Source organism: Tachyglossus aculeatus, chromosome 14 (genome assembly GCF_015852505.1).
Source record: "Tachyglossus aculeatus isolate mTacAcu1 chromosome 14, mTacAcu1.pri, whole genome shotgun sequence".
Taxonomy (NCBI): Eukaryota; Metazoa; Chordata; class Mammalia; order Monotremata; family Tachyglossidae; genus Tachyglossus; species Tachyglossus aculeatus.
Genome location: NC_052079.1, coordinates 12,661,625 through 12,676,895, shown reverse-complemented (window position 1 = coordinate 12,676,895; position 15,271 = coordinate 12,661,625). Strand labels below are relative to the sequence as shown.

The window sequence follows — 15,271 nt, the reverse complement described above, 5'->3', positions numbered from 1 at the left end:
GAGTCCTAATAAGCTCATTTACGTAACATACATCAAACACCACCAAACTATTCGCTCCAAACTGTTTTGCTCACAGATTTTTCTCCGAGTTGTCGCCAGTCTTTGCTACATTAGCAGATTTGGAAGATGTAATGCTGCCTTCAAGATCATTCATAGAAAAACGTTTATGAAACTTTTCTAGTTAACCCTTGGCAAGATCCTTATTGCTAATTATGAAAAAAGTATTGATATAATATCTTTGCTGTCACATTTTATTATGGTGATGGGTGAAACAGAATCTGGGTCTGACATTTTGAAAACATCTAATTGAAAGTCAAAAACGCAGAATGACAGTTTTAAGTGGATTATGACTTTCTTCAAAATAGCAAACTGGTCTTTTTGATTTAAAAGTGATACTTTTTAAGCAGCATTATAGTCTGCTGAATTGGAACATTAAGCCCTCTTTGGGAGCCTTCCTGCTTGGAGTTGTACCTGAATGGTTTGGGAATTGTTCATGACATAAATAGTCCAAGAGCCCAGCGAAGAAAGATTTAGCTTCCTCGTTCACAAACTCAGACTCCCACCTTTGGATTTTAGCGTAAATATCTGGTACTTTTAGGTGAAATCAAATGGGCATTCTTGCTCTTGGTCAGCACCTGGTTAGACCAGAGGGTTGGGGGCTGGACTCTGGATTTCTATTTCCAACTCTGCAGGGGGCTCCCCAGTGAGACTCTGAACAAGCTGATCTCTCTCTCTTTCTCTCCCTCTCTCCCCTGGTTTTCTCACTTATAAAATTGGAACCATTAAGCGGGTTGGTGGCTTCATTAATTCAGATGTTTTAAGTGCTTGGAAAGCCCTGGCACAGAAGCAGAAAGTTTTATCATTCTTCCTAATAGACGTTCCGATTTGCGTTTTAATTGTCTGTGCCTTTCATTGTTGGGAGTAGTGCTAATTGCGGTTAGGAAATGGCACTTGTATTCTTCCAGCTCTTTCCCCCATCGTGTTGTGGACTAAAACACAATCATCATTCCAGAAGAGAAAGCTCTCACTGTGTTGTTCCATGAAAGCTGTTATTATCACTATATGATGCTCTTTAATTTCTTTGCGGCATTTCTTACACTAGGTTAAGTACTTTTAAATAAGTTTGTTTTTAAGAATGGAATTCACTGGTCTGATACTTAGTTCATATTCACATGTAATTAGTAACATGTAGTATACTTCCTTTCCTAAATTAAAAACACTATTAAAATTCCAGACATACAAAACAATATGAAGATTAAGTTACTCTAAAGGAAACTGTAATAGCTTACAGATTGCTTGTATCATTACTAAAATGCTGGTATCTATTACAGTGTCTCCCTGGAATAAAGAATGCACTTTTGGCAATAATCTGTTAAAAATGTGTCCATTATTGTTAAGATGCTGTTATCTGAAGATGAAACCAGCCTGCAATTATAGAAAGGTAAAAGGAAACTTTTAACGATAAAGGGGAAAGGGTGTTGGATGCAAATGCAACTTAGCTATTAAATTACAAAATTCCTTTTCTAAAACCTCAAAATTGCTCATTTTCTAAGCCAATAAGGCATTAATTAGAATTCATTTTTGTATTATCGTAGTTTGGAATCTATTTACAGCACCCATGGTGCATTTTAGTGCTCACTGGCTCTCTGGCTGCAGAGGAAGCTGTTCCCATTCTTCCCCTCACGACTCCTGAATTACTCACCGATCTCAACAGCCTCAACCTGCTGCCTCATCATCCCTGTAAAATCAGTGGAGCCGATTTGGAAGCCCATGTCATGGCTTGGGAAAAAGCTGTGAGCAGAGAGGGAAAACTTCTGAATGGCAGGATGGAGTGGGCTGAAGCTTTTATGTGTGGATAAGGAATGGGAGGGAGATTGTAAAAGACTTCCTTAGGGGCTTCAGGGAAACACACCAACCAAACTAACTTGTCGGGAACTCTGCTCGGATTTTAACACTGCTTAAACCCTCAACATCCTAGAGTCAACTTTGCCCAGCTCTAACTAGGCCCTGATGTGAGCCAGGGATGGGAACAATTAGCTTCTGATGATGCACCGGGGCTCCCCAGCCCCTCTCCCAACACCTCCGGCTTCCCTATCAGGATTTTCCCCGCTCCCCGCAACCTAGCCCATCCTCTGATATCTCCTGCAGTACTGCCCCAGATTTTCCAGCCTGGTCACCTCTGTGCCACTTAGGACTCCTTCGGTATGAAAAAGGTTGCAAACCAGGATTCCTGAGATGTAATTCCTCTAGCTTCAGAATATAACAGATGGGAGACTAATAGAAGTGAAAGCTCTGGGACATTAATAGGAAGGCAGTACGGGAATCAGGCAAAAGGAAATCAATCGATAATGTGGCTAAAAAGAAGGTGAAAGACCTTTACTTTTTCTCATTTTTAAATCCACCCTAGAGGGAGCAAGTCAAGCTTTGGGAGATCTCTCCTGTTTCTCCTGGCCCCCCGACAGGCTCTGTTGCCTGACAAGGGACAAGGCATGGAGGACAACAGCTGTTCTAGCTTTGTGACTGGTCATTCTCTCCTTCATAAAGTTTCCTCATGAACACTGAAAATAGAGCTCTTGGGAAAAATTTCAAATGACAAGATCACTTATTCCCTCCTTTTTTAACCTCCATTCCTCTCCTTGGTAGCCACTCAGAACAGGCAAAACTGGATTTTCTACCTCCACAATCATTCAAGTCAAATCAATGGTATTTAGTGAGTGCTTAGTATGTGCAGAGCACTGTACTAAGCACTTGGGAGAGTACAATACAGCAGAATTAGCAGACATGTGCCCTGCCCATAATGAGCTTACAGTCTTGAAGGGGACCCTCTAGTCTCAAACTTGGGACCCTATTACATAGTTCTGCCTCTGTGAAAGCTTCACTTTCACAGAGCCTCAGGCTCCCCAGCTGCAAAGTGGTGCTAACCAGATTCCCAGTGGTCATCGGAGGATTTGACCAATAAATGACCACAGAGCACACTACACACACAACCTCCAGTGCTGCCTTGGTTCCTGTAAATCATAAATGAGTTCATAAACTATTTTGGTGACTGACACCAAATGAAAGCAAATCCTACATTTCTTGGGGAAAACCGACCCGTGGCAGGAAATGAAAGGCCCCGACTGAGTTTTTCCATCTTCCATTTGACGATGAAAAGGAAGAAATGGATAGAATCCTCATGAATCCTCCCTTGCAAAGTACCAATAGCTGACTATAAACAATTTTTTTTGGCTTTTCTGGGAAATCTGAGGACAAAGTTCCCTGCTTACTGTTTTTTTCCCAATAACTCACTCTCCCATCCATCCATCCATCCATCCTCTGCTTTCATAGTGAGATAGACGGAGATAGATCTTGTGTGAATCCATACAGGCTGAATACACATCCTCTAAATCAATTCTGGGAGAGTAAGAAATTGAATCATCATCATCATTGATATATATTGAGCTCCTATTATGTGCAGAGCACTACATTAGGTGCTTGGGAGTGTACAGGAAAAATAGATGACATGGTCCCTGCCCTCGAAGAGCTTATGTAGGATCCTCTGTCAGAGGTAAATACAACTTAACAAATTGCTCTTGCTCTTTTGAAAGATTTCTTTGTTATTCTCTGAGGAATTTCTATGAGAAGGGTAGCTTTTGTTATCCTTTGAATTTGTTCTCTTTCCTAGCACTGAACCTTGCTTTAATTGGACAAATACATCACTCCGAGAGGTGTTTTTTTTTTAAAGGTATTTTTTAAGTGCTTACTTTGTGCCAGGCACTGTGCTAAGTGCTGGGGTTGATACAAGATATTAGGGTTGGACACAGTCCCGGTCCCCCAGAGGGCCCACGGTCATAATCCTCATTTTACAGATGAAGTAACTGAGACACAGAGTATTTAAGTGACTTGTCCAAGGTCACACAGCAGACAAGTGGTAGAGTTTGGATTAGAACCCAGGTCCTTCTGACTCCCAAGCCCGTGCTCTTTCCACTAAGCCATGCTGCTTCTCTATTATCATCAGATTGTTGTTTTAGCAATATTTTTTGCTCTCTCCAGCATGTAACTCCAAATGGCTTCAGAGTGGGAATCATTTACCGAGGAACTTGGCAGAAAATGTGGAAAAGTCTAGTTTCCCTGGTCGGTTGCACACTGCTGAAGTCAACAGTTCTGGTGTTTTCTTTCGGCTGGAAGGTCATGACAGCAGGGACCCTCACTGACACTCTGCCTGGTAGTCTCAGCAGACAGATGTGGGGGTAAGTTAATAATTGATAATAACAATTGGGTATCTGTTACACACTTACTACATGCTAAGTGCTGAGGTATAGACAAGATAATCAGAACCCACATTGGGGCTCACAGTCTAGGTAGGAGGGAGACCAGATATTGAGTCCCCATTTCAAGATGAGGGAATTGAGGCACAGTGAAGTTAAATGACTAGCCCAAGGTCACACAGTAGGTAAGTGGTGGCATTGTCCCTCCTATCCCTATAGCTCAACCTTCTCATGTTAGGATTGACCAGCACTGGTTGGGCACGGAAAAAGGACCATGGAAAGACCATCGAGGGAAGGGGATTCTGTGTTCCTCCGGCTCGTGTATTGTCTGTGCTGGACCGTATCACAGGGAGCTCAGAATTCAGCAAAAAAAAAAAAAAGAAACCATCTTTGGGGAAAGCTAAATATTCTAAATGAATACAATTCAGATAAGAATTAAGCAGCAGTTTAGAACACCAACTGAAGTTAAGATAGATAATTTGATCTCTTTTCAGATGCAGATAATGATTCTTGCCCCCACCATACTTGGGAGAGGTTTGTGAGGATTAATAAAATAATGCTGGTAAATCTCTTTAAGCTGTGCAGATGAATTGTGCTACCTAAACACAAGGTGCAAACTAACAGCACTTTCACTCCTGCAACACTTATGCACAACGGAGTAGAAGAAAGTGAAAGGTCAAAGGCAGAAATCTCTAAGGAAATTGCCAGCCAGCCCACACATCTTGTTGATAAGTACCTTCAGCAATCTTCCCATTACTTTTACTAGTATTCAGCATTCTTATTAGCCCACAACTGTGTGTGCCAGCTGGTTACTAACCTCCTCTTTACAATGGGTCAACTAAGACACTGAAGTTGGCTACCTATCAATCAAGCAATCGTATTTATTGAGTGCTTATTGTGAGCACAACAGAATTGGTAGACACATTCCCTGTCCACAGCGAGCTTACACTCTAGAGGGGGAGACAGGCATTAATAGAAATTAATAAATTACAGCTATGTACATAAGTGCTTTGGGACTGAGGAAAGGATAATAAAGGGTGCAAATTCAGGCGCACGGGTGATGCAGAAGGGAGGGTGAGAAGAGGAAATAAAGGCTTAGTTGGGGAAGGCCTCTTGGAGAACACGTGGTTTTAATAATGCTATCTTCGTCAAGGCCAAAGCTGATTCTAGAATAGAATAGAACCTCCTCTCACAGAGCTGCATTTACCCATAAACTGTAAGCTCCTCGAGGTCAAGGATTGCATTTCATGCTTTTGTTTGACCCTAGGCCACCTAGTACATGCTCTGCTCACACCATAAATAACGGTGATCATAGTGGTTGTCAAGATATGCAGCAACGAGACTACTCCCAGCTTATAGCAGTGGACCTGAAAGGTACAGAGCACTGTACTAAGCACCTGAGAGAGTACAACAGAATTAGTTAGACATGATCCCTGCCCTCAAGGCCCTTATAATCTAGCAGGGAGAGTGACACTTAAATAATTTCAGGATAGAAGGGAGCTGTGTACAGCCAAAGTGCCTGCAGTAGTGCTTTATGATTCTTCAGATTACTGTAATTCTTTGCTTGTAGCTCTGCCAACTGCATCATCATCAAAACTGAAATGGGCCTAAGACCCAGGTGCAACAAAGATCCCCTGCATCCTACAGTAACCTATAGTTGTACCAATCTTTAAATCTCAAAAACATCCACTTTTGACTCTCAATCCATTTTAGGATGCAGTTGTTAGGGTCAACAAAAAGCCAGATGGCTTATTTTGTCTCAGGCTGCACTGATATCGGTTAAATTTGTTTTAGAGAATTCTGGATCTTGGCCAATTGGATTTTATTTCCATTTTAGGAAACCATGTCCTCCGTTTTGTGGGATTCCTGCTTTGAAAGCATTAACATTGGTTGTGTAGTTTTGCATAGGTACACTAATGCTTTCTTCTTAAGGCATGTATTTGACTCTACTTTTGTAGTTCATTTGATACATTTTTACATATTATCATTTTGACTATCCCTCTTTTCCATTACAAAATGGGAGTATCAGCACCCTCCCCATCTACCTCCTAGGGGTGATGAAAAAATTCCATTCAATTAGCATCTTGAGGTTCCACAAATGCCATAGGATAGATAGGGCAAGGTGGGATGGAAATAAGGAATTTCATAAAGACATTTGCTAGAGAAAGTCCAAGGATTTCTTTATTGTGATTTAGTTGCTGCTAACAGTGCATGAGATAGTGGGCTGTCTACTTGAGGGTCAATTACCAATGAGCCAAAAGTCTAATTTTACCCTTGAAAATCTGGTTTTCAAAAACCTTAGAATGCCCTAGACCTGTCCCCCTAATATCATAGAGAAAGGTCATTTGCGATGCTCTCTATTAGGAGAAAAGTGGGTGGCATCTGTGAGCCCACTGTTGGGTAGGGACTGTCTCTATATGTTGCCAACCTGTACTTCCCAAGAGCTTAGTACATTGCTCTGCACACAGTAAGCGCTCAATAAATATGATTGAATGAATGAATCTTCTGATGGGCATGAGACAGTTTTTCTTAGCGCAAAACCATTGCATTGTGAATCTTACAAGGACCTTTTAATGAGAAAATGTGAGCTGTTTCCCTTAATGTCCAATACATTTTAAAAAACCAACAAAGAGTGCTGTGCAGCCAACAGCACTTGACATTCCCACTGACAGGGGGTGGTCCAGTACTGGAACCTGGGGAGAAAGGACTCTCTACAAATTGATGAGCTGCCAGTGGACAGGACATTCCATGTGAGGCTGTGGATACCTTGAGAAGCAGCATGGCCTAGTGGAAAGAACACGAGCCTAGGAGTCAGAGGACCTGGGTTTTAATCCTGGCTCTGCCACATGTCTGCTGGGTGACCATGAGCAAATCACAACTTCTCTGTGCCTCAGTTACTTCATCTGTAAAAATGGGGATTAAATTCTACTCCCTCCTCTTTAGACTGTAAAACCCACATAGGACAAGGGTCACATCCAGCCTGATTAACTTGTATCTATCCAATGCTTAGTACCATAGTAAGCACTTAATAAGTACCATAATTATTACATCAAGAGAGGGCAACCCAGCAGGTCTGATCTTGCTCTTGAATCCCTGGCCTGGAGCTGAGACCAGTGGTGATGCCTGGTGATGGATCATTTCTTCAGAACTGAGCCCTGGGAATATTGAGTTTGGTTATGAAATACAAGGAACATATGGTTCCATAATTAGTTTTCTTTTCACTTGGAGGTTCATTGCTAAAAAGGATCGCTGTCCAGCCAATAGAACTCAAGTGCCATGCATATGAAATTCATAAGGTCTCTTCACTAACTAGCAATCCATGGAGACTCTCCTGGGCTTCAGCTGACAATCCTCCCCAACGTTGGTCTTTGCCTTCCAAGGCAAGTTGGAGTTGTTTGTCTCATTGTTTGTCTCATTTTCGAATCCTGTGGCCTTTTCTTTTGACTTTTCTCCAAAGACTCTGATTTTCCCAAGAGGTACTGCTTTCTACTTACTCTGACGTTTAGATTTTTCTGTTACTGGGCAGGTGGTCCCCCAGAAACATCCTATCCTCCTCCTTTGAATTACAGAACATCAACCCACAATTCTAATATATAACATCCTACCCTTAGCACTTATGTTCCTAACTATGCTTTGTTAGTATTTTCACATATTCAATTACTCAGCTATTTTTCATCCTGATACATTTGTATTACTTCCTCTTATATGCTTTCTACTCCTCCTTCTCCTCCTCCTCCTCCCACTATGTACATATCTGTAATTTATTCATTTATTTATATTCATATCTGTTGCCCCTACCCCTAAACTGTAAGCTAATTGTGGGCAGGGAATGCGTCTGTTTATTTTTATATTGTACTCTCCCAAGTGCTTATTACAGTGCTTTACACACAGTAAGTACTCAGTAAGTATGATTGAATGAATGAATTAGTTAATAATTTTTGTCTGTTCACCTCATTGGATTGTAAGCTCCTAGGGGACAGTGACCTTGCTTCTGTTTCCACTAAGATATGTTGATTCTCTAGGGTGCACGACTCAGGCTAAGATGAAAGGGGTTTCTTAGATGTTAAGAGAGAAGGCAAGTACCCTGAACTCTACTGAAAAAGTTTTCTCTTTCTTAAATCTCTGGCCTGACTGGATCCTTTAGAGCTGGGAAATGACAACTGGGGTGGGGGATGAGAGTACATATTACATCATCTTATTTTGGCGTCCCAGGAAGTGAAACACTCTTGTTGTATTATGCATTTTACCGATAAAGGTTATGTATGACTAACAATAAACATTTCAGTCTTATTTTTCCAAGGTGCCTTGCTCATAACGTCATCTGGAACAACATAATGTCCTTGGTTAATAATGTCTGAGACATTTCATTGTAAATCAGCAAGAGTGGAACTTCTGACTACAATATTTATGGACAGGTTTCACCGCTCTTTTAAGGATCACCTAGGAGACATCGTCACGGGTCAAAATGACCCTGAGAAAATGATGTCACTTTTCTGAGTCCCACTGTTGACTGCGGGCTCAAGTCCCTTTGTGAAACTTCACTGTATTGCCAGGTTAAGATACTAGCCTTACTGTAATAGCAGCAACTCCTCAAGTTCTCTGGCTCCTGGCTTATCTCTAGAAGGTGACAATTAGTTCTTTACTTCTCCTTCTCCTCCCTTGGCAGGGTGGATGAGGACTGTGGGAATTTGGGATTAATAGTAATAATAATGGTAGAGGCAGCATGATTTAGTGGGAAAATAATGGGATTAGTAGTCAGGAAACCCAGGTTCAAGTCCCAGCTCTTCCACTAGTCTGCTGTGCAACCTTGGGCAAGTCATTTAACTTTTCTGTGCCCTAGTTCCCTCTTCTGTGAAACAGAGATAAGGAACCTGTAGGACAGAGGTCTGATTACTTTATATCTGATCTGATTATCCTATATCTTAAAACAGTGCTTAGGAGAGAATTTGGCACATACTAAGTGATGAATAAATACTATAATCATTAATATTATTTTGAGACATAGTAATCACACTAGCCATAAACTCCCTGTGGGGTTGTTCAAAAGTGGATTGGGGAAGCAAATACTTCCTCTTCTTCCCTTACACTGTTTGGCACTGTAGTTGGGCAATGTTATCAAAGAACCTAGGAATGGCACGATTACCTCAGGAGCTGGGTAAAAACCTAGATAGTTACAGGAGAGGGGCACAAAACAAATTTTTTACAGTGTACTAGTGTGGGAATTTACAATGGCAATAAACAAAATGGGCAGGGTCAAATTTCCATTAACACTTAAAGTCTCACAGAGGAAGCCCAATAATAATAAGACTTGTGCTATTTCTTAAGTGCTTACAGTGTGCCAAACACTGCTCTAAGCACTGGGGAAGATACCAGGCCTTCCCAGACTGAGCCCCTTCCTTCCTCTCCCCCTCGTCCCCCTCTCCACCCCCCCATCTTACCTCTTTCCCTTCCCCACAGCACCTGTATATATGTATATATGTTTGTACATATTTGTTATTCTATTTATTTATTTTACTTGTACATATCTGTTCTATTTATTTTATTTTGTTAGTATGTTTGGTTTTGTTCTCTGTCTCCCCCTTTTAGACTGTGAGCCCACTGTTGGGTAAGGACTGTCTCTATATGCTGCCAACTTGTACTTCCCAAGCACTTAGTACAGTGCTCTGCACACAGTAAGCACTCAATAAATACTATTGATGATGATGATGATCAAGTCAGACACAGTCCCTGTCCCACAAAGGCCTTACAATCTAAATAGGAAGGAGAACAGATATTGAATCTCTGTTTAATAGATGAGGAAACTGCGGCCCAGAGAGGTGAAATGACTTACCCAAGGTCACACAAAAGATATGTGGAGGATCCAGGATTAGAACCCAGGCCCTCTGACTCCCAGGCTTGTGCTTGTTCTACTAAGCCATGCTGCTCCTCTAGGGTCGGTATGTAATCAGAGCCATATTCTGCCAGTGTGAAGCTCTTTCTAGATAGTAAATCAGAAAGGGCTGGAACTGCAGGAATTCTTTTGGGCCATTAGGGATCTCTTGATTAAACAACCATGACCCCAGTCCTTGCACTGCTCCTGCCCAGCTGGAATGGTGGTGGGTTGGATAATGGTTCTGGGAGAAGGAAGATTACAATTTCCTACACTGTCCTTCTGTGGTCTTGGAACTCAGCTCACAAGTCACAGGGCTCTGCCTTCACATCCTGGGGCTGAGTTCCAACAAGCCGTAGAACAAATTCAGGCCTGGGCCTAACTATCAGCCAGGGACAACATGCACTAGGTGAAACTGATTCCAAGCCATTTTCTGGCCAGATCCTGGCTACCAATGGGATGGCGATGTCTGTCCCGGCTGCTCAATCCCTTTGTAAGTAACACCAGAACCCATGAAGTGCATTCAACAACTTAAAATTCCAAGCCCATGTATAGCAATTTTCAATACCTGAGGGAATTCAGACAGCATTAGTTCAGGCAAGACAATGATACTCTTATGTAGTAAGGATGAACAGATCACAAGCCTGGGAAAAGCACTCAGTACAGTGCTCTGCACACAGCAAGTGCTCAATAAAAACCATCGATTGATAGGTCTTTGTGTAACAAGTACTGTTTTGAGGCCATAAAACTTCTTTGGTGATGAATAAAGGCCTGAATTTTGGAGCGGCAGGTACCAACATCAGAATTCCAGCACATATAATGTGGCTGGTTTCTGCAGACCTCCTTGTGCTGAGGATCTGGAAGTTTGAACTGCTTTTGGTGGTATCTTCTAACAATACCCACAGTCTTGATAGTTGCCTGGTAAAGCACCTGCCATTCTTTATTCATGTGGATTCTCAAAGCCAGGATTTCTTGCTTCAGTAGGATGTGGTATGATGCATAGATCTCTTTATAGGTGTCTTCATTGATCTGTTGTTTAGACACTGTGTAGTGGTACACTGCTTGATTCCTAACCCATGTTTGGGGCACATAGGGTGATGGTCCGTCTAGCACTCAGCACATCACATGGCTGCAGTTATCCATACATCTTTAAAGCCCCCATGGCAGGTAATGAGATAATCATGAGCAATAGTAGACCATCACTTTTTAGCCTTCCAATTTTATGGGGTCCAATAGCTTTTTTCCACATTTCATCGATTTCCATCAAGACTTGGGCATAAAAATTCCCCATGATGATCAGCTTGTAAGAATGGGAACCACTGCAACAACAGTGTCCAGATCCTTTCTAGAATTTTTCTTTGCTCCACGCTTTCTTCTTCAGTGCCCTTAACCTCTCCCTTCCACCTTCTTCAACACCTCTGTTCTGTGCCTGCTCTGACCCCTCCCTTTTATGCTTTTCTAACCGCTTCTGCTTGCCCCTCCGACCCTCTCTTCTAAAACCTCTCTTCCTCTCCTCCTCAACCCATTCTTCTTCCCGCTCCATATCTGCCCCACAGTGTCCATGTCTTTCTGTATACCTGTCATTTTCTGGGCACCTCAACCTAAGGATCTGGAACTGTTGGCCTGTATCTCTGTGTCTGAGCTGGTGTTTCTGTATGTGGCTGTATCCGTGTAGCTGAAACTGTACATCTATATCTGTTTGTGTCCATGTGTCTGTTATGGTTCGTCTGCCTGAGTAAATCTGTTATACTTTAACAAATTTATTGTTTCCAGTTACCTTTAAAATACGACTCTGCCCAACTGTCTTTACTCTTTAGAACTTCCCTACTTGGTTTCATCCCTTCTAGACTGTGAGCCGGTTGTTGGGTAGGGACCACCTCTGTATGCTGCCAACTTGTACTTCCCAAGTGCTTAGTACAGTGCTCTGCACACACTAAGCACTCAAAAAATACAGTTGAATGAATGAATGAATGAATGAATTGTGCAATTGGTCAATGATGATCTAAAACGACATTCTCTTTGTTGTTACCAAATTATTTCTATGCAATGTAATATTTGTAGTTGTAAAATCTCACTGCTATCTTTCACTCCTCTAGCAATCAATCATCAATGAGATTTATTGAGTGCTTACTGTGTGCAGAGAACTGAACTAAGTGCTTGGAGAGTACATGTGACATCCTTTTAGTCTTTGCTCAATTTCCCCAAAGTCTTCATTATTTTGGTAGCTCTCTAGTGAGTTGATGATGTGTTGCCCAAATCTCGCCAGCCGTAGAAATTTCACTGTACATAGTGCATGTACCTAATACATGAAATGTCACACATATGATTATGCGCTCTCTCTCTCTCTTTCTCTCATTCAAACACATAAACACACACAGACACACACACACACACACACACAAAGAGTATATGAGATGCAGAACGTCTTTAAAGTCAAGAATACATTTAAGTGTGTGGTGATGTGCAAATATGGCATAATATCTTATGTACTTGATAAATATTTCATTTTTATGATAAAAAGAAGCTTTTATCAACTTTGATTTTTTTTTATTACCTTAAAGTATTGGAGTTGTTTCTCAGCATCCATTGTTCCTTCTTTTTCTTGTCTCAGGCAGGAATTGAAGATGAAAAGCTCTGTATCTCTCAGCCATCCTTTCAGTTCTTTGATCCTGACCTCCAGCTGCCTTACCAGGCTGCTGCTTTCGGGGGAGAGCAGGTCACGTGGCCCTAGCCCACCGGGCCCTACCATTGTGTCCTGGATCTTCTTTCCTAGGGTTTTCTAATGCATCAGATAAAGAAACCATAGATTAGTTTGGCATATGGGAACACATCACAGGTTAGTTAGCAGTGAGAACCACCTGAAAGTTGTCTTGTTATTATTGACACCCAGTCAATCCCAGTTTGCGGTAGCCATATGGGCTCTGTTCCTTAACTTGCAGGGCCCCTTGAGTGCATTAAGAAGACTGACTGGGTTTGATTTGTATGTGCTCTTTAAAAGCCCACCTCTCCCTCCCCCCAAGTCTCTGATCAAAATTCATCCGGACCCTTAAGATTGTGTTGACAGCAAGAGAAACTCACCATAAAATTTTCAGGAGCCTGAAGTCTGAGTTTAATCAATAGAAAGAGGAGACCAGGGAGAGGTGGTGGATACAGGCTGAAATTTCCCTTCAGTCCTGAGAAAGACAACCCCTCTTCCAACTCAACCTAAGGCGTGCTTAGAGCAGCTATGTCTCCCAGTAAATTGTCAAGGCCTCCCTCTCTTCACCATCCCTCACTTTGGATTTGGGGCTTTAGCTCTGGTGATAATTGGTGAAAGATCATTTCCATTTTCTACAGAACTTGGGGGTGTGCAGAGTTCAGCCACTGTGGCATGAAGGGGCAGTCCGAATGGGGTCATGACACTTGCCTCTTGGACAAGCATTCAGTGTTTAGCAGAATCAAGAGGATGCGATTTAGAATGATGAATTAAGCTGCCCAAAATAAGCTTTAAAAGATAAATGCAATTAAACCAACAGACATTCATTTGCTGGGCAGTGCTCTGTAAATAGTATCTTTAGGAGATCATAACAGAAAAACAGCCGTTCCTGGCAACACCCTCCTATTTTCACGGTGCAAATATTGATAATGTGAAGGCCCTCGGTGGAATTCAGATTTAGCCATTGTTTTTATGCTGTAACAAAAGTAGCAGCAGGAGGTGAAATCAATGCCCTTGGAGGGTAGGGTCACAAAAAAGAATTTATTGCCACTTTTTTGTTCTCGAACAGTTTGCAATCATAAATTCTTCATAAACAGAATACTTCAGAGAATGGTCCGTCTTCATAAATATACGACAGAGGACATCAATTTCATTTAATTCACAATTTGTGTCAGCACAGCAGATGCCAATGCCTGCCTTGATAGGGTTGTTTAATATGCAATTGAGACAGAGTAATATGCAGCACAGGGGAAAAAATTTCACAGATTAAACTGTACGCACCACTGACATTTCATTCTAATGTATTTCCATTCCACACTGTTCACCTTAGATGAAAGTAATATTAAAAACCATATCCCTCTATTTTACTATTGTTAGAAGTTAAAATCCTTGTCTTTAATTTTTTTCATGCCAATTAAAATGTAATCATGCCAATTAAAACAGTATACCTAGTGTTGTTAGATCCTGTATAGGTTTTATTAAATTAAAAACAAAGCTTTCTACCTTCCCCTTCTCATTATACACAAAAGTGCACTTACTGAGAAAATAACACCTCTTCAAAATCTTCTTTATAAATGCTTACAGTCATGTGAAATGATAGCTGAAAATTTTATTTTCTACATAATGAAAGTTGTGAATTTTTCTAATTTGGTTATAAAAGCATGGAGTCAGATTTTCATTTACAGTTTTAAATTGCTTTTAGGGAAATTAGTTATTAGTTGTTCATCAAACTGGTATTATATTCTAATAAGTGAGCCAGAGTGTATTACTATGCTGCTATTAAACGTTTAGCACATTGAAAGCTCTTACTCCTGTCTAAAATTACTAAGGATCATTATTTGTAACTAGCATGCTCTGTTTTCCATATTTTTTCATTAGTTAATGAGTACATTTCAGCTTTAACCATAATTACTGTTGACCAATCATTTAGAAACATTTCTTTAGGAAAATAATATGCAAATGGGTCCCAAGAAAAACTTTCTGCAGATTCAACTGTATTTTAGGGAGCAAACCACCATATGAAATTGCCTTTGGATGAGAATACAGGTTATCCCTGACAGATGCTGCAGTCTGGGTGTATGTCCAGGAGTTGAAAATACATCAGGTCGTTTGGGAGAAATAAGGAAGACATGCAAAAATGATTACCTAAACCTGACATCATCGATATTAAACCGTTATAATTAATCATTTAAGTAATTTATACATTTATCTTACCCTTGATTTGAAGTGAAGGCAATTAGAGAGAGAAGCAGATGAAAAATACAGTTCAACTTCTCTCTCTTTCAACTGTCTACCAACAATAGGCCACTACTTTTTTGTGAACAGTGGCATTCCTGGCCTCAAGCTAAAAGAATCACTATATTACTTTTTTTTCCACATTCTTGCTTCTTAGTCTTGGCTGAGATCGAGCTCATCACTGCAAGAAATAAATTACATAAAATTGGCGGGGGGGGGGCAGTT

At 41.1% G+C, this 15,271-nt stretch overlaps 1 protein-coding gene across 2 annotated transcripts in view; it reads right to left on the bottom strand.

Annotated features, from left to right (window-relative positions):
- Nucleotides 1-15,271, bottom strand: part of AKAP6 (A-kinase anchoring protein 6) — a 309,489-nt gene that overhangs the window by 45,368 nt on the left and 248,850 nt on the right. For both annotated transcript variants that reach the window (XM_038756213.1, XM_038756214.1), the window contains exon 11: nt 12,671-12,895. In XM_038756213.1, the coding sequence (XP_038612141.1) occupies nt 12,671-12,895 (225 nt within the window). The remainder of the gene's footprint in view (nt 1-12,670; nt 12,896-15,271) is intronic.